The sequence below is a fragment of the Pelophylax lessonae genome (genome assembly GCF_965119305.1).
Source record: "Pelophylax lessonae genome assembly, chromosome: 3".
In the NCBI taxonomy this organism is placed as follows: domain Eukaryota; kingdom Metazoa; phylum Chordata; class Amphibia; order Anura; family Ranidae; genus Pelophylax; species Pelophylax lessonae.
In genome coordinates this window covers 283,475,361-283,495,930 of record NC_138770.1, presented here as the reverse complement: position 1 = coordinate 283,495,930, position 20,570 = coordinate 283,475,361, and the positions used below count along the sequence as shown (strand labels likewise).

General features: G+C 46.7%; 1 protein-coding gene across 2 annotated transcripts in view; it reads right to left on the bottom strand.

Moving 5' to 3' along the window:
* Nucleotides 1–16,676: 16,676 nt before the first annotated feature.
* ATP11B (ATPase phospholipid transporting 11B (putative)) overlaps nucleotides 16,677–20,570 on the bottom strand; it is a 358,393-nt gene continuing 354,499 nt past the window's right edge. For both annotated transcript variants that reach the window (XM_082249614.1, XM_082249613.1), the window contains one exon: nucleotides 16,677–17,054. Coding sequence is in view for 1 of the 2 variants with exons in the window: in XM_082249613.1 (XP_082105739.1) it covers nucleotides 16,973–17,054 (82 nt within the window). In the remaining variant the exon portion in view is untranslated. The remainder of the gene's footprint in view (nucleotides 17,055–20,570) is intronic.

Here is a 20,570-nt window from a genome sequence, read left to right as displayed (position 1 = left end):
TTTTGTTTTATTACTTGCACAGGAAATGGGGGAAATTGTGATTGGAGCACGTAGGACTTTTTTTGGTCTACGTCGCTGGATGATAACGAGCCACTTTGCCGCAGTACCCTCAACGCGAGCGGTCGGCAAGTGGTTAAAAAACTGAATATTTGTTAAATCTTACCTGTAAAATTCCTTTCTCTGAGTCCTCCGACAGTCGCCGCCGCCTCCTCTAAGTCATCACTGTTGGGTATTGACTTCCGCTCCGCAGGAGTAGCTAGGCATAAAGACTTAGTCAAAAGAACAAAGGCGTTTGCATATACACACCCATGGGGGATGTCCCATCTGGTCAATACCCCCCTGCAATGACCACTCCCAACTCAGTTTGGTAGCAGAGCAGTAGGTAATAAGACAACCCCAAAAGAGGGGCGGGGGCGGCGACTGTCGGAGGACTCCGAGAAAGGAATTTTACAGGTAAGATTTTACAAAAATTCAGTTTTATCTAACGTCCTCCGACAGTCACCGCCTCCTCTAAGTCATCACTGTTGGGATGTCCCAAAGCAGTATAGACATGAAGGGTGGGAGACGCAACGGTAGAAAAGGCAACGCAGTACCCACATCAGAGAAAGGAATCTTACATGCACAGTAAGAGAACCTGCTGGGCAACAGAAAACAATGCTTAACAGGAGCAACAGCCCAGGAAAGCAAACACCAACAGCCAGGGACCCAGAAAAAAAACAAGGGTCCTTCATGGCACTGCCGCACTGAGAACCTTGCAGCCAAAGGAGGCATCAGCTGACGCCAGAACATCTACTTTGTAGAATTTGGAAAAAGTGTGCACCGACGACGAAGTCGCAGCCTTGCACACCTGGGCCACCGAGGCCCGATGCCAATAGGCCCAGGACGCACTCACAGATCTGGTAGAGTGCGCCTTAACAGGGAAGGGTAGAACCCGTTCCTTCAAAGCATAAGCCTGTTCAATGGTCTGTCTGATCCATTTGGCAATAGTCGCTGCAGACGCAGCCATGCCCTTCCGAGGTCCCTCAGGAAGGACAAAGAGGGAATCCGTCTTCCGAAAGGATTCCGTAGACGACAGGTAATCCCTGTTAGCCCTGACAACATCCAGGGAATGCAAAGCCACCTCCTTAGGATGCTTAGGCTTCGTACAAAGCGAAGGCAGGACAATGTCCTCATTAATGTGGAACTCAGATCACCTAGGAAGGAAGGAGGGATGCGGACGCAAAACCACCTTATCCTTGTGAATCACCAAGTACAGAGAACGGCAAGATAACGCCGCCAGTTCCATTACCCTGCGAGCCGAAGTGATCGCCACCAAAAAGGCAACCTTCTTAGACAGCAGAGGTAATGATATCTCCCGTATGTTTTCAAAGGGAGCACGCTGTAACACAGACAGAACCAAGTTCAAGTCCCATGGAGGTAAGGGCTCCTTCTTGGGAGGAGCCAAATGTCGCACACCTTGAATGAAGGTGCGAACCAGGGAATGAGAGGCCACAGGGCGTTGGAAAAGAATAGCCAGTGCAGACACCTGGCCCTTAATCGTGGGCAGCACCAGGCGCTGGTCCACCCCAGACTGGAGGAAGGCTAACAACCTCGACACCGAGTACGAGCGGGGGGAGAACCCCCTGAACTCACACCAGGTGAAATAGGCCTTCCAGGTACGGTAATAGATTTTACCAGAGGAGGTCTTCCTAGCCTTGACAAGGGTAGGGATGACCTCAGGGGGGAGACCCCTGTCCCTCAGGACCTGGGTCTCAACAGCCAGGCCATTAAAGCCAGCGACTGTAAAGCAGGATGGAAAATCGGACCCTGAGACAGTAGATCCTCCCGCATTGGCAGCCGCCACAGAGACGCCACTGCCAGGTGAACAACGTCGGCGTACCAGGACCGGCGTGGCCAGTCCGGCGCCAACAGAATCACCAGGTGCGGTTCCGAGTCTAACCTGCGAAGGAACCTGGCCAGCAAGTGAATCGGAGGAAAGGCATACATCAGACGATACTGATGCCAAGGGGCCACCAATGCATCCGAGGCGTCTGCCAGAGGATTGCGCGTTCTTGCCACGAACCATTCCACCTTGTGGTTTAGACGAGATGCGAATAGATCCACGTCCGGGGATCCCCACTTCGCACACAGCATTTGTAAGACCTCCGGGTGTAGGGACCATTCCCCCTGGTCCAGGGTCTAGCGGCTCAGATAGTCGGCCTGCCAATTCTCCACACCCGGAATGTGAACTGCTGAAATCGCTGGGACATAAGTCTCGGCCCAAGACAAAATGTCGGTCACCGCCCGGGCATCCCTGGTGCCCCCTTGGTGGTTGATGTAAGCCACCGCGGTAGCATTGTCCGTCTGTACCCGAACAGGACGGCCCTGAAGACTGTCCGACCATTGGAAGAGACAGTTTTATCGCTCTCAATTCCAGCACATTTATCGGAAGGAAGGACTCCTCCGACCAAGTGCCCTGGGCAGACAGGTTGCCCAGGACTCCACCCCAGCCCGACAGGCTGGCATCCGTGGTAATCACCGTCCACAACAACGGACGGAAGGACTTGCCCTCCGACACCGTCGGGGACTGGAGCCACCACAGAAGAGCCAATCTGGTCTGACGACTCAATGAGACACTCAGATCCAGGGAATGAGGTAGCCTGTCCCACCTGGCCAGGATCTCCGCTTGGAGAGCCCGTGTGTGAAACTGAGCAAAGGGTATCGCCTCGAAGGCCGAAACCATCAACCCCAGGCCTCGCATACAGGTCCTGAGTGACGAGGACGGATTGTCCCTGAGGGACCCGACCTCGGCCTGCAAGGTCCGGAGCTTGTCCTCCGGCAAGAACACCTTCGCCTGAGCAGAGTTCAGGATCATTCCCAGATAGGGAAGACGAACCGATGGAGACAACGTCGACTTCTGAACGTTGATAGTCCAACCGAACTCTTGCAGCGTCTGCACCGTGGTGGACAGATCACGCAGAAGGTCTTGGCTGACACTCGATCTCAGAAGAAGATCGTCTAGGTACCCCAAGACCGCAATGCCCTGTGCCCTCAACAGGCCCAGAACCGGCGCCAGCACCTTGGTAAAAACCCTTGGAGCCGAAGCGAGACCGAAAGGTAACGCCACAAACTGATAGTGGTCCTCTGCGATAGCAAACCAAAGGTACCTCTGGTGACCCTCGAAAATGGGGATGTGCAGATATGCATCCTTCAGATCTATCGAGGCCAGGAATTCTCCGGGACTCAGGTAGGCCACCACCGAACGGAGAGACTCCATTCGAAACTTTCGAACTCGCATGAAGCGGTTCAGCGCTTTCAGGTCCAGAATTGGACGTACTTTGCCCTCCTTCCTGGGCACAGTGAACAGATTTGAATAAAATCCTCGAAACCTGTCCCGATGAGGCACCGGGACAATCACCCCCTGAGCAAGAAGGTCCCGTACCGCTTGGTGCAGATCCTGCAGATGCCCAGGAGGCAAATGAAGTTTTGAGGCAAAAAATCTGTTCCCTGGCCGGGACAGGAATTCAATCTTGTATCCTGATCGAACGATTTCCTGAACCCACCTGTCCGAAACCCGGAGCAGCCAAGGTTGGAGGAAAACGCGCAAACGTCCTCCCACCCCGGAATTGGGTGAGGGCGCCCCTTCAGGCGGACTGACCCGCCGAGCCGGCATTGCCAGACTTCTGCTTGCCCGCCCAGGGCTTCTTCTGGTTACCCTGGCCCTTGAAGTGCTTGCCCTTCGATTGGTTCCGAAAGGCACGAAAGGACCCCTGAGTGGATCGAGACGCCGAAACCCGCTTGCCACGAAAGGACTTGTTCTTCGGGTTCTGGGGCAGTATAGTGCTCTTGCCCCCTGTGACGCCTTTTACCAGGGTATCCAACGCCTCGCCAAAAAGGCGAGAACCAGCATAGGGAAAATCAGCAACTGTTTTCCGCGAGGACTGGTTAGCCGACCAGCTCTTCAGCCAGATTAGTCGACGGTTAAGTACCGAGACACTAGACAGGCGTGCTGCCAAAGGGGCCTCATTTAAGGCCGCATCACACAAAAATGGATTTTTGTAAGATCTTACCGTAAAATCCTTTTCTCTTAAGCTCATTGACAGACGCAGTCCTCCTTGATTAATATCAACTCGGGGTTATACTGCCCTCTACAGGAGTAGGACTAGGCAGAAAGAAAAACGTTCTGGCCACAACTTAGGGGTAGTCCCAGAGGGTATATCCTCTCTCTCTCTCTGCTACAGGAAGTCAGTTATGTCACAAAGCAGTGTTTAGAGAATTTAACCCAACTCAAAAACAGAGGGGCGGGTACTGCGTCTGTCAATGAGCTTAAGAGAAAAGGATTTTACGGTAAGATCTTACAAAAATCCATTTTTCTCTGTCGCTCATTGACAGATGCAGTCCTTGATTAATATCAACTCGGGACGTCCCAAAGCAGTGCCACAAATGAGGGGTGGGATAACGGAAATCAAAATCAAATCTAGAAGGCCCAACCGGTGCCAACTAGAAGTTTTAAAGGCTCATCAATCAAAAGATGAGACTCAACTGAAATTCCAACGGAAAAAAACCCTCGAGGTAGACCACCGGTCTCCTCAAATTGCGGCCTGCAAAACCTTGCGGCCAAATGAGGCATCCGCCGATGCCATCACATCAACTTTATAAAATTTTGTAAAGGTATGCACCGACGACCAGGTAGCCGCCTTGCACACCTGGACCACTGACGCCTGATGGCGGTAGGCCCAGGAAGTACTGAGCGCTCGAGTGGAGTGCGCCTTAACAGGGAACGGAGGATTCCGACCCTTAATAGAATAAGCCTGTACCACCGTCTGCCTAATCCATTTGGAGATAGTCGCGGCAGATGCAGGCAACCCCTTCCTGGGGCCATCCGTGATCACAAAAAGTGAATCCGTTTTACGGAACGATTCCGTAGTCTTCAGGTATACCCTGATTGCCCGAACCACATCCAAGGAATGCAACGCACATTCCCGAGGATGACTGGGCTTAGGACACAAGGAAGGTAGCACAATATCTTCATTCAGATGAAAGTCTGAAACCATCTTAGGAAGAAAGGATGGCTTCGGATGAAGAACTAACTTATCCCTATGAATCACCAGATATGGGGAATGACACGATAATGCAGCCAGTTCTGACACCCTGCGTGCAGAAGTGATAGCCACCAAGAAGGCCACCTTCTGGGATAATGTAAGCAAGGGAATCTCCCTAATATTTTCAAAGGGAGGTTTCTGCAGAACCGACAACACCAAATTAAGATCCCAGGGCGGTAAGGGCGCGCGCACTGGCGGAGCCAAGTGCCGCACCCCCTGATGAAATTCCGCACCAAGGAATGAGTAGCCAGAGGCTTCTGAAAGAAGATTGCAAACGCTGAAACCTGACCCTTGATAGTGCTCAAGGATAGTTTCTGCTCAACTCCCTTTTGCAGAAAAGCCAAGATTCGGGTCACCGAATAGGTACGTGGAGGAAATCCCAAAGATTCACACCATGCGATATAAGCCTTCCATGTGCGATAATAGACTTTGCTGGAAGTCGCTTTCCTTGCTTTAATTAGAGTAGGGATAACTGAAACTGACAATCCCCTGTCCTTCAGTACCTGAGTCTCAATGACAAGGCCGTTAAAGCCAGCGACTGTAAAGCACGATGGAAGATCGGTCCTTGAGACCGCAGATCCTCCCTGAGAGGAAGTCTCCAAGGAGCGTCCGCGACTAGTCTGCCCAAGACGGCGTACCCGGCTTGACGAGGCCAGCCCGGAATTACCAGGATAACTGGAGTTCCCTCCACCTCTATCCTGCGGAGAAATCTCAGCAGCAACTTGAGAGGGGGGAAGACATACCGTAGCTGATACTGCCCCTACGGGGCGCTCAGCGCGTCCCCCCACCCCTGAGCTGGGTGGGGGCGCACCTTCAGGCTGTATTAGTTTTGTCTTCAGGTTTGGCTGAGTAGGCCCTTTGTTTACCCGACCAGCGCCCTTTGAAACCTCCTGAAGGTTCTTTGCCCTTCACGCTCGCCCCAGCGGAGCGAACAAACCTTTTATGAGCGGAAAAGGAAGGTCCTCGCCTGTTACGAGGTCCTTTAGCTTAAGCAGTCTGCGGCAAAACAGTGCTCTTGCCCCCAGTGACATCCTTTATGATCTCATCTAGGGTGGTCCCAAATAGGCGATCCCCCTGAAAAGGGAGATTAGCCAAAGCTTTCTTGGAACCTTGATCCGCCGACCAACACTTTAACCACAGCACACGTCTGAGGACTACAGCGGACATCGATGCATGCCCTAACAAGGGAGTGGCATCCAGGGCTGCGTCACAGACGAACTGTAGTCCTTGTATAATTTGCTCCATCAAATCAGACGCTGCCGGGGGGATACTTCTCCCCTTTAAGTCATGGCGTAGCAATTTTGCCCATTCTGTCAATGTTTGTGAAACTATACCAATGGCAACCACTGGTCTAAAGGTTGACCCTATCAGGGAAAAAACAGTGCGGGATTCCGCTTCCACTTTTCGATCCACCGGATCCTTAAAGGATGGAGCGTCCTCCAACGGGATAACAGTGGCTTTATTTAGTCTGGAAATCGGTGGATCCACCACCGGTGGTACCGTCCATTTTTTAATGAGGGATTCCTCAAACGGATAGCGTCTAGCAATGCGTTTGGAAATAGTAAGGATTCGTTTCGGATGATCCCATTCCTCAATATTATTACCAAAACATTTGGGTAAGGGAAAAACCCTCGCCGTCTTGGTAGGCTTACTAGTACCAAAAGGAATTTCCATCTCGGTTACTTCTGCCGGTGTAACCTCAAGTCTTAAGGTTTCCCGGACAGACACAACTAGTGCGTCCACCAACGCTTCTTCTTGTGCTATGGCGGAGGTAGAAACATCCTCCTCACTATCTGAGGAGACATTACCTGAGACAACAGCCCCAGCAGGGGGACCTGCAGCAGCAATGACCATCTCAGAATCTGAAGTATCAGATGAAATAGGGGTAGGCGGAGGTCGCTTTCTTGACCCCCGTCCCTGACAGGCCATCTCCACCCGGGATACCAAAGACTCCAAAACTGCTGATAATGCATCAATACTCTGTGAGGAACTGGAGGGTCCTGCAGCCACCTCGAGGGGATCAGGTGGGGATACATGTGTGGCAGGGTCCATGATTATACAAGACACTTGCCAAGAAAAATAATATAAAAAATGCAATTTAAAAAATAAAAGAAAACTTTTTTTTTCTCTTTAGTCCCCCAGCGCAGCAGCGCCCCTCAGTGTTACCTGCTTTTGGACCCCACAGAGAGAGAGAGACCCCAAGGCTCACCACCTGATGCTCAGAAGTTTCTATTCAACTTGCTTCCAGCACTGTCTGTTACAGACAGGAAGTCTTTGGCTTGCTTTCCTGGGTAAAGGAGGCGGCTCCGCCGCTTTACACGCCTTCCGGCGCCTCCCAATTACTCCACGAGGTGTTTGGTCACCTCAAACATGGCCGCCCCCATGCTGGAGACACGAGGCTACGCCAATATGGCGGTCCCGTGCGATCTGTGGAAAAATGGCGGCGGCCTGTGGAGGATAGCGGCGGCTTTGTGCAAGGTAGCAGCGGCCTGCGGGAGGGCCTGTGCGCTCGGCCTGTGCGGCCTGCGGGAGGTGGTCCTCGGCCTGCGGGAGGTGGTCCTCGGCCTGTGCGGCCTGCGGGAGGTGACCGGCTTATGGAAGGATGGCGACCTGCGGATGCTGTATCCAGGCATAGGCATCGGCCTGTATAGTGTCAGGTAGGATACTATCACCTCTATACCTCAACAGTAATGCCTTTTAGCAGTCTGCCACTGACTACAGTCATCTCCCTTACAGTGTCATATAGTGACTATAGATAGTCAGCTCCCAAACCAAGCTTTTAAGAGGGGGATTAATGACACCTGTTAGGATCACGTCCATCCATCCCAGAGAGGGGCCTACATTTTTACTCACCATACCGGAACCAGGCGGGCGCCAACTCCTGACAGAACCCCTCTCCACCGGAGTGGGGGGGCTGTCGACCAATCTGGACGCCGTGACTCCGCTGGTCATTGGCGTCCAGGCGAGACGTTTAACTCGCAGGGTCAGTCCCCGTCCAGTGGGACTATGTCGCGGCCGACCCAGCGCGGAGCTATGGCCTGCACGCGCTCGCAGGCTGAACTGGGGTTACCACTGGATCTCAACATCCAGCCCGTCGCCCAGTTTCAGCGTACTTGCTTGAAGATCTCACAGGAACTGGAGAAGAAAAGCTGCCTAAAAAAGTATTTCTAAAAAATCTTGCCAGGACCAAAGATCCCAGCAAGGAACTTAGGTCCTTACTCCTAACTAGACAGAAAAAAACTGACTTCCTGTAGCAGAGAGAGAGAGGATATACCCTCTGGGACTACCCCTAAGGTGTGGCCAGAACATTTTTCTTTCTGCCTAGTCCTACTCCTGTAGAGGGCAGTATAACCCGAGTTGATATTAATCAAGGAGGACTGCGTCTGTCAATGAGCGACAGAGAAATACATGAATCCTTGGTGAATTTGATCCACCATATCCAGTCGGGCAGGTGGAACAGCATCAGACACGAGGTTGCTCCTAAGCACCTTAGTCCAATCAGCCACCGCCTGAGCCACCAAAACGGATGCGAAAATGGGTTTGAGCAACGAGCCCGCCACCGTATAGGAATGGCGTGCCACAGACTCCAACCGCCGGTCCGTGGGATCCCGAAAAACCGGGGTATCCTCTGAAGGAACCAAGGTAGCCTTATTTAAGACTGCCACAGTGTGATCCACCTGCGGAGGCACACACCATCGGGATTCCGTAGCCAGCGCAAGCGGATAAAGCAATTTGAACCGACTAGGTACCAGAAATGGACGTTTTAAAGTGCTCCACAGTTCATTAACAGTGTAATGAAACTCCGAGGGACAGGGAAAAACCTGCGCCGACTTGATGTCCTGTGTGTCCCAAACGAGGACACAATGCCCGGAGGACTGGGCTCACCCTCCAAATGTAGTGTTTCCTTTACAGAAACAATCAATTCATCCATGGTCGCACGCTCTTCAGGCGACCCCGGGGAGGAAGTATCAACCCCCTCCACCTCAGCCTCCCCCTCAGACCCCAGCGGGCCCAAGGACGAGCGGGACCCTGAAAAGGGCACGCTCGCTGCAGCAGCCATATCACCATCTGAATCAGAAGAGAGAGACAATCTGGGCCGTTATTTAGCAGCACGTTCAGCCATCAGCATTTCCATATTGGACAGCAAGGTCGCCACTACAGCGGCCAAATCAGGTCTCAGAGGGGCCACAGGAGAACTGGGGTCCCCCACCAGAGCTGGGGGGAATTTGCTGTCCTGAGAATCCATTGCTCCAGATGAAAAAACAACAGTGCAATAAATTTGGTACTGCCCCTTTAAGACTGCTGCGGAGTGCGCAGCCCACCGCTACAGTGACAAAGACCCCCAAACAGGAGAAATGACAATACAGAAGGTAATTGAGAGAGATAATCTGCAGAGCCCCGCAGAGTGTTACCACCGATGTCCTGCTTCAGAGGAAAAGGAAGTGCTGTCAGAGTGGGCTGAACTATAAGCTGCATGACTCAGGGAAAATGGCTGCCCCATAGGACTTAATGGAAGGCTCCGGCAAAATGGCCGCGGACATGCGGTCGGAATGATCGTTCTGCTACCGCAAAATGGCGGCGGATGGCGCCAAAACAGCATGTAGTATTACCCCTAGTGAAGCAACATGCCTGCCCATACCTAAAATGGCGGACCGCGCGGGTTTACCCCGCTGCGGCCGCCACACACACAGTCTGCACCCCCAACAAGCACCGAAGTGACACAGGGAAGGGGACCCCCAAAAAACATACAGCACCGCAGCGCATGCACAAGCGATCCCTGCAGGGACCGCATCAGGGAGTCACACAGGCACAGACATGGGGGACCACAGCAACACAGGACTGCCACCCCACACAGAAGTACTTACCTGTACCAGATGGCGTGGGGAGCCTCTCAGAATGGAAAGCCGCTGTCCTCATCTGACAGGGAGTGCCGTTAGCCAGGCTCGTTCGCTAACATCCCTGCGCGAGTGACCGGCGGCTCCGATGTCCGCCGACCACTCACGATCTCCCGCTTGAGAGGGAGAAAGGCAGGCGGCTAGTGTAAACAAAGACGTCTGTCATTTTCCCTGGTGTAACTGCAGAGACTGTAAGATCCTGCCATATAGGATCATATGTCTCTGTGGTTACATCACAAGCCACGCCCCCCACAGTTAGAATCACGCCCTTGATACATTTAACCCACTGTTTACCAATAAAGTTAACCCCTTCCCTGCCAGTTTTACAGTCATTTTTATAGTAACAGTGCATATTTATAGCACTGATTACTGTAGTAATGTCACTGGTACCCCCAAAAGTGTCAAAAATGTCAGTCAAGTCCGATCTGTCCACCGCAATGTCGCAGTCCCGCAAAAAAAAAAATAATAATCGCAGATTGCTGCCATTACTAGTTAAAAAAAAACAAAAATTACATAAATCTTTCCCGTAGTTAGTAAATGCAATAACTTTTGCGATTTTCTTCACCAAAAATATGTAGCAGAAAACAAATTGGCCTAAAATGTTAAAAAATTTTGATTTTAAATTTTTTTTTGGGGATTTCATATATAAAAATGTGAAAAATATTGTTATTTTTTCAAAATTGTCACTCATTTTTTGTTTATAGTGCAAAAAGTAAAAATTGCACAGGTGATCAAATACCACCAAAAGAAAGCTGTTTGTGGGGAAAAAAGGACGTCAATTTCATTTGGGTACAGTGTCGTACGACCGCGCAATTGTCCGTTAAAATCACGCAGTGCCGAATCGCAAAATAGGGCCTGGTCATTGAGCAGCCAAATCCTCCGGTGCTTAAGTGGTTAATAACAGGACACTTACCTGTGCAGAGGATCCATCACCGTTCTTCACTAGCCTTCGGGTTCCTGGCACCAGCATCTTAAGTGTGGGCAGCCGGTTGCCCTTTGAAAATGGTCCTGCTTATGGGACACGTTACAGGTCCCAAAAGACTGCAGGAAGGGAGAGGACTAGGTACCTGCTCGCCCCCCAAAAATAAACATGCTGAATGCAGCAGAGGAGGTAGGGAGGAGGACTTAAAAAGGAATTTCCCCTTTTGGGTGAGGTTCCGCTTTAATTTAGTTTTCTCTGTTTTACAGCAACATTTCAGTGCATTAATTACTTTGATAACTGTCGAAAAGTAGTCGTTTTTGTGCCCATTTCTTCAGAAAGGAAAACTTTTGAGTAGGTAACCTCGTCCAGTATACCGCCTTTACTTATTCGACATACAGTACATCTGGAAAGTATTCACAGCGCTTCACTTTTTCCACATTTTGTTATGTTACAGCTTTATTCCAAAATTGATTAAATTCATTATTTTTCTCGAAATTCTACAAACAATACCCCATAATGACAACGTGAAATAAGTTTGTTTAAAATCTGCAAATTTATTAAAAATAAACACAAAAAACATGACATGTACATAAGTATCATCCCAGAAGCTGTGCAGGGATGACATGTCTGCACCGGAAGTGACGAGCAGGGCCGATGCAGGGCATTCTGGGACTACAACATCACCGAAGAGGACGCTCTGGCTTCAGCTGCCCACACCTGAGATGGCAGCGCTGGACAAGACATTTTCAAGGTAAGTATTTCTTCTAAAAGGTAAGTGAAATGGGACAGTTCAGAGGCTATCGTTGCTTAAATGCACTAGCCCTGACTGTCCCAGGGGTATTTTTTATCTAAAAAATGTTTTTCAGGGTGGAACTCCGCTTTAAGTGCAAAGGTGTAACCTATTGCTCCCTATGGCTTGCCATTGCTGCTGGAAACCTCCATTGTATAACTGCCTGCCTTAGAAATTCATGCTGTTTTGTGCACATCGCCCAAGTCCCAGGATGATGTCAGATTGTAACGAAACGCACCATATTGAGTGGCGGGCTGATGTCACCACGCATCGGTGATCCCGGAAGGACTGGCGTTTATTTACAGCGGGCTGGCTATTTGTTCCTACATGCGTTCATGCTATTTTCACTGTAAGTGTAACCTTTATATTACTATTAAAGTTCCATACGATATTACACTATGGCGAGTTATGTCTTTGGGGAACGGCAATGATTGGGACATTCTGAGCTGTGTTTGAGTTGTGAGGTCTGCATCTGTGATTGCATACTGCTTACTGATCCTACATTAGTGCTACCTGTGCTTGGTGGGATTTGCCAATCTTTTTCTCTTTCTGTGGATGGCTCCAGGCCCTGGCTGGGTTTAAGCCACAGGCGTGTTTGACCCTGAGAAGTCTCTACAAGATGGTAAACAGGCAATCTTTATAGTGGAAGACATACTAAACTTTGGGTGTCATCAGGGACAGAGCCTGATTTATCACAATTTAGACTAATACATTTTTTGCACTGGTGAATTTAACCTGGGTGTACTTTTAGAACATCACTTCCTTTATCTAATGCATGGTTCATGGATGCATTTAATGTAGGTTAGCGGAGCTCTGATTTCTATTGTATATGTTTATTGTGTATGTCACAGCTGAGTTGCTGCTTTTGGGAATTAGTTAATTATTAGCACAGTTTCTTTTTTTTTCCTCTTGCAATATAATAAATATCTGGTTTTAAACCCAAAAGCACTCTAAAAGAGCATCAGCAAGCTGATGAGGTCATCCTCTGGAGACTTGCTGCTAACATTTCAAAACTACCTCGTTTCTTAGTGATTGTAAAGGCTTGTGTGTGTTTTTATTTTTTCTTTAAATACACATATTATACTTACCTGCTCTGTGAAGCAGTTTTGCATAGAGCAGCCTGGATCCTCTTCTCGGGTCCCTCTTCACTGCTCCTGGCCCCTCCCTCATGTTGAGTGCCCCCACAGCAAGCAGCCTGCTATGCGAGCACCTGAGCCAAGCTGCAGCTGTGTGTCCATTCAGACAAAGCTGCTGTTCGGCCACCCCCCCTCCCCGCACTCTCTTGATTGGCCAACTGACTTTGACAGCAGAGGGAGCCAATGGAGCCGCTGCAGTTTCTCAGCCAATCAGGAGGGAGAGTCCTGGACAGCCAAGGGACTCACGGACATCAGTGTATAGAGGGTGCTCAGGTAAGTATTAGGGGGGCTGCTAAACACAAAAGGATTTTTTTAGAATGCATTGATAAAAAAAAAAAACTTTCTGCCTTTACAACTCCTTTAAAAAAATGGTACATTTTCTCAATTTAGACATTTAATAGGTTTTCTATTTTCTCTTGTGAATAAAATATTGATCAGATTTGCAAATCATTGCTTTATATATTTATGTCAATTTTACACAGAGTTCCAACTTAAAATGTGCCCCAATTTAAATAAAGCATTGCTGGGGGACTTTTAGGGGATGTCGGGATGCTCTGGTTTGGCTTTACTTTATAACTGGCTAAAGTTGAACTTTTCATATAATTGGGAGACGGAAAGCTGTGCTTTCTATAACCTGAAGCACCACTGACCACTAGTGGGCACACATTTTATGGCATCATCCTGCCATCCATCAGCAATCTTCTGAAATTGTATTGGTGTTATCTGAGGTTAACAATTTAGAGGTAAACCGCTTTTAAAATAGTTCTTCCTTAAGATGCAAGGCTAAATTCCGGTTGTTGCCACTTTTTTTTTTTTTAGGCCAGGCCAAGGGGAAAGCTTAGCTTGGCAATGTGCTTCCGACCTCTTTCCAGAGCGGTGTACCCACAGTTCACTCACTATGAAATATACATTTCTAGCAGTGAATGATAGGACTGACTTTTAAGCCTGTAATTATGAACAATTAAAGTGTAAGTAGCCTCTAACAATACATTTGTTTACAAGGGCAAATCCCCCCCCCCAAAAAAAAAAAACAAAAAAACTTCCTGTGCTCTCTTAGCATTCTTCCCTGCTATCTCAACGGACAACAAAACAGTTCCCCTACCCCTCATTTATAGTGGCGAGATGGGAGAGAAGGAGTTATGCTGTCCTAACACACTCCCTTTCCTAGGATGACAACGCTGCTCAGAACAGTTGTCACTCTAGGGCAGGAGGTGCAATAATTATAGCACTACATAAAGTTAAAATAAAGAGGGGGGGGGGGTGTAAATAAGAAAAAACTAATGAAGCCACCACATTTAAGGACCAGTAAGCTGAAATACTATAATTTTTTTGTTATTTTTAGATATGCATTTATGTATACAAAATAAAACACGGAAATGCATACTTATTCACAAAAAATTATTTACGTTGCAAAGCCTCAGATTTGAGTAAGTACACATACACTAAAGACAAACATTTTTAATTAAACTGTAAACATTTTAATAAAATAATTAAACAGTAAACTTAATGGTTAGTCTTGGGAAATGAGATGTTTTTTCCTTGATGGGATATTTAAAATGAAACATTTAGGGAAGAAAAACCAAACCTGCAAAACTGAAACAAATGTGCCTGAGATACACAAGGCCAATACCAGATACACAACCTGAGCAATAGCCATGTGCTTGATTGTTGAGATGTCTTTTAAAGCTGCCATTTTAATTACAATAAATAGTGGGTTTTCCCTTCGTTGGCCCATAAAACCCACAGCACAGCCCATGTTTTACTAGTCAGACTAATTTGGTAACTTCAAATTTGTTATTGCACTTTGCTCCTTGTACTGTTCACTGAACAAATCAGCAATTGTTTAAGGGTATTCACATTAAAAATTAAGTCCAGTATTTAAATAACAGCCGTACCAAAAATGTGCACATTTTATAAATACTTTGAGGGCCTATTTACACTACAGCAATCTGCTGCAGTGTGTTAATGCACATTAATGCATGAATATTTAAGGCAGTCCATGCCATATGAAGGGACTGCCAATTCACCTCAACAGATGAAGAAATGTGCATGACCCTTCTTTCAAAACATAGCACATCACAATGCTCAGTATGTGTGCTGTGGTGCACTGCTGGGCATTACACTCTACTGCACGGTGCATTGGGGTGAAATTCACAGAGAATGGTACCCCTAATCAGTGAAAGAAGAGCAGGTGCAGTGGATCCCGTTATGGCAACATGCATTAAAATGTGCGTTTTAGTGTGTTGTGCAACCACACACGTGCAAAAAAGCCCCGATTGTTTGGATTCAGGTGAGGTTATTAAAAAAAGCAGAGCAAAAGACAACAAAAGGCAATGACCCTGGGAAAGTGCAGTAAATAATGGCAACCAGGCAGTTAATACAATTTTGTTATTGCAGTCAAACCAACATGAATTCCACTGCCTACTGCAAGATTTCTTTGACTTAAGGACAGAAGCCAAGTACAGCTTAAAAGGTCTTGGCTGGATACAGGCAAGACATTTCTCAAAAAAGGTGCAAATTACCTATAAAAGACGTTTGAGGCTTTTCCACCTGTTTACCAGCTTGTCAAATTAGACAACCATATACAAAACATTAGTAAGGGGACTCTGCAATTACACGCTGGAAATGGTCAATTGTCCCTTTTTGACGAGTCTTTCAAGAATCAACTTACCTGTAAAGCTAGCCATGCAAGAATAGGATTTCGTTCATTCAGCCTTTAGGCTGAACAAGAAAAATCAAATAGATTCCTCATCCATGCTAAACAGTGTGGATGGAGGAATCTCTACAGCCAGCTATTGTACTTAAGCAGCTGTGACACCAGTGGAAGCATGAAAACCCCAATGACTGCATCTGAGAGGATACAGTCACAGTTTAGCCAACAATTGTCCACTCGGCTTCTTTGAATTTTTTAAAGTCTGTCAAGCAGGGCGGTTCTGCCAGGGCCACGCACAGCTTGAATTTTGCCCAAATCAGCAAGAATTCTCCAGCTATGTGGGGTTACTATTTTAATTCTCTTCCTGGACAATCAGCTTATACTTTCTATACATTTTAGTTAAAGCTGAAATCTGGACACTTTTTAAAATGTGCCAGGTTACTATGGGTTAAGCCCAACATGGTGCATGCCACTTTGTGAACTTGCCACTTTGTGAGCACCGGGAGCATAGCTATACTTTCTGCGCCCCAATGCTGGATCTTCTGGTCTCAGCTGCTGCAGAGTCATATGCAACCACCCACCCTCCCCTTCTCCTGTGCAATCACAGAACACTTTGTATTATGTGAACCCATACACAAAATACAAAGGCTTCTGTGAATGGAGACATGAGGGAAGGACAGAGTTGCTGCTGTCTGAGAAAGCAAGTTCCCTCCTTTCAGAGCACTGAAAGTTTAGTGATAGCTGTACTCCCGGCACTTAGTAAAACTGTCAGTTGCCATTAAAAGACAAGTCTATGAGGTGGCATGCACTTCATTGGACTTAACACATTGTAAAATGTGCTGGATTACGAAGTGGCTGAATTCCTGAAGTACAGTTTTAAGGTTGTAGAGACAAGTAAAACCTTAAGGAGACATGCCAAATTCTAATATTTTTTTTTTTTTTAAACAACTTTCTTGTTCTTTCTATAAGAAATGTGAACAAAACATTGTGTTCAAAATGAAAAATGGAGCCCATGTTACAGAGCCATTGTTTTTTATACCCAATACCAAAAAATTGGACAAACTGTGTCAATAAATGACAGTAATTGTGGTTTAAATGGAAACTTTTAGCATACATTCGGTACATCTGCCAACATATTGTATTGTACAATGAGGTGGATTGCTCATTAGCTGGAGAACTACAGTTTAAAAGTTAATTTGATCACAGAAATTAGAGTACACATTGAATAAAATAGTCATTGAATGAAACAAATGCCATTGTCTTTTAGTGCAGCCACATGCAACGGACTGAAAACACCTTCTCAGGCATGACAAAACCTGATTTATCTATGGTATTTCTTTGAACCTTAAAATGTATAAAAGGAAACGATCCAATTTAAAAGTGACATCTAGCTGAGGTTTGTGTCTGTAAGAAAATATATTCAAGTTCAATAAATATGGATAAGGCCCTATACAGGAGAGCTGGCATTGCATTTAAACCAGTAGGGTCTGCCTTTTTAGCATGAAGTTGAGTCCATGGCGGAAAGAGTCAAGATGCTTCTGTCATTCGAATAGTGGGGATCCAATTCACTCCAAGATCTAAAGCAACAAAAAGAAACAAATGGGAAACTAGAAACCTTTTACAACAACATAAATGCTATTCAGTGTCTCCTGGTCTTCTCAGCTCACAAATAAACTAACTATATGTACATATGGTGTGCCTTTTCTTTGCCCCTTTTCACAGTCCAAACATGAAGCAGAGTATGAAATGTTCCGACTGTACACATCTGAATTACACCAGTTCAGTGATTTGTACTTTGATACCACTGTGTGTAGTTTTACTTATTTAGCAAATCATATGCAGCACTGCTTTATAAGCAATAAAGGTAAGGACCTCCCTTACTAACATTTAAAATAAAGATAAACTATACTCCAAAAACTAAAAAAAAAAAAAAAAAAAAAAACTTACTCATATGTGGGTTGTTTAAGCAATATACAGTACATTTATAAAGTATTCAGACCCCCTTCATTTTTTTTAATTTTGTTATGTTGCAGCCTGATACTTGAACTTATTTTTTGACCTCATTCATCTACACTAGGTACCCCATAATGACAAAGTGAAAACAGAATTTTAGAAATGTTTGCAAATATATGAAAAAGGAAAAACCGAAATATCACATTGGTAAAAGTATTCAGACCCTTTGCAACAATACTTGAAATTTAGCTCAGGTGCCTCCCATTTCTCTTGATCGTTGTGGAGATGTTTCTACACCTTGACTGGAGTCCACCTGTTGTAAAGTAAATTGAATGGACACAGTTTGGATAGGCGCACCCCTTTCTATAAAAGGCCTCACAGCTGACAATGCACACTATATCAGAGCAAAAGCCATGAGGTCTACGGAACTGCCCGCAGAGCTCAGAGACAGGATTATTGCAAGGCACAGACCTGGGAAAGCTACAAAAAATGTTTTCTTCACTAAAGGTTCCCAAGAGCACAGTGGCCTTCAAAATTCTCAAATGGAAGAGGTTTGGCATAACCAGGATTCCCCCAATAAGTGGTTGCACAGCCAAACTGAGCAACTGAGGGAGAAGGGCCTTAGTAAGAGGTGTATCCTTGAACCCAATGGTCACTCTGACTGAGCTTCAGAGATCCTGTGTGGAGATGGGACAAAGTTCCAGAAGGACAACCATCACTGCAGCCCTCCACTGATCTGGGCTTAATGGCAGAGTGGCAAGATGGAAGCCTCTCCTGAGTGCAAAACATATGAAAGCCTGCATGGAGCTTGCAAAAGAGCACCTGAAGGACTCTCAGACTAAGGAACAAGGTTCTCTGGTCTGATGAAACCAAGATTGAACTGTTTGACCTCAATACTAAAAATTAAGTCAGGAAGAAACCAGGCACCACTCATCACCTGCCCAATACCATTCTAACAGTGAAGCATGGTGGTGGAAGTACCATGCTGTGGGGGTGTTTTTCAGCAGCAGGGACTGGGAGCTTGGACAGGGTTGAGGCAAATCTGAATGGAGCAAAGTACAGAGATATCCTCAATGAAAACCTGTTTCACAGAGCTCAGGACCTCAGATTGGGCCGAGACTTGAACCCAAATCCCCCAAATAAGGTGTGCAAAAATGATTGCATCATACTTAAAGACTTGATTGCTGCCAAAGGTGCTTAAACAAAGTAAAGAGTCTGGATAATTAAATAAATGTGATGTTTGTTTTCGTTTTTTTTATATACTCAGACATTTATTCAATTCTAAAAAATAAATAAATGAAATGCCTAGGACATGTGCCAAAACAGATGCTGCCATTATTCTTTAGTCTCCTGATACATACATCAGATTTCTAAGAATGGTCAGAGTATCAGAAAAGAGAATACCTTGTGCAGAATGTGGGATCCTCTCTGGCTGCATTATGATTGATGCATGGAGCACATGAAAAGGAAGCTATACACTTCAATTTTCAGATCAAATAAAAGGCAAATTCCTGAGCACTGCTATTTCTGGTTAGCATTTGTGATAATTTTCTCTTTTTTTTCTATTTTACCAAGAGCCTTAGGTTTCTGGTGAAATTGCTGGATTATCAGTATTACTGAACAGATGTTACTGCACATTGGTACCAAATAAATTACATAAAAACTGTTCAAGAAATGCTCCTGGCAGGTGTGTAAAAAGATATGATTCTACAAGGACTGGGTCAGTAGCGAGAGGGGCAGTGATGTCTGCGTACTTCCATCTGGAAAACATTCATCTACAGGGCTGCTTATACATTATTGCTTTTATGGATAATAGAATTTTTGTAAGAACTTACCGTAAAATTATTTTCTGAGTCCTCTGACAGTCGCCGCCCATTCAGCCAGCCTTCACTAGTGGGTAATGGCACCCTCTGCAGGAGCAAGCTAGGCAGTTTGAAATGTTAATAAAAAAACTTTCTATACTTAGACACACCTCTAGGGGGCAGTCCCTCAGCCATTATCCTGATCCAGTTATCACTTTTCCTCAGTTTGTAGCAAGCAGTACCAGAAGGCAAAACCCCCAGATCCAAGAACCAGAGGGGCGGGGGCGGCGACTGTCAGATGACTCAGAGAAAATAATTTTACGGTAACTTCTTACAAAAATTCTATTTTCTCTTATGTCCTCTGACAGTCGCCGCCTGTTCAGTCAGCCTTCACTAGTGGGATGTCCCAAAGCAGCGCAGGTGTGAGGGGTGGGAAGACGCAACCTACTGAAAAGGTAACGAATCAACCAGGCCAGAAAACAACAATTGAGCCCACAGGGCAACAAAGCTCAAAAACAGAAGCTAACCCAGAACAACAAAAAAACACCCCAGGAAGAGACAGAAAAAAACACGTCTCTTGAAACAACCGCTGCACTTGAAACCTTGCTGGCAAAGGAAGCATCCGAGGATGCCATCACCTCAAGTTTGTTAAAGTTTGTGAAAAGTGAGCACAGACGACCTGGTCGCTGCTTTGCACACCTGAGCCACAGAAGCCTGATGGCGAAAACGCCCAAGAGGCACTGACGGCCCTAGTAGAATGTGCCTTTACAGGGAAAGGAGGACCCCGACCCTTGATTGAATAGGCTTAAACAATTGTCTGTCTGGTCTATTTAGAAACGGTTGCCATGGACGCAGCTAAAAATATCAGAGGTCCCTCAGGAAGGACAAACCGGGAATCGGACGTCCTAAAAGACAGGTAAACCCTGATCGCCCGAACTACATCCAAGGAATGCAAGGCAAATTCCTTGGGATGCTTGGGCTTCGCCCAAAGCGAAGGCAGAATAATAACCTCATTGAGGTGGAAAGCAGATTCCACCTTGGGGAGAAAAGACTGACTGGGTCGCAAGACCACTTAATCCCTATGAACAACCAGATAAGGTGAACGGCAAGACAGAGCCACCAACTCAGACACTCTGCGAGCAGAGGTGATAACTACCAGAAAGGTAACTTTCTGGAACAACACAGGCAGAGAATGTCTCTGATGTTCTCAAAGGGAAGCCAAAACAGACAAAATCAAACTCAGGTCCCAGGGAGGCAAGAGAGCCTTCCGCGGGGAAGCCAGATGCCGCACCCCTTGAATAAAGGTGCGAATCAAGGAAATTAGTCGCCAAAAGGACG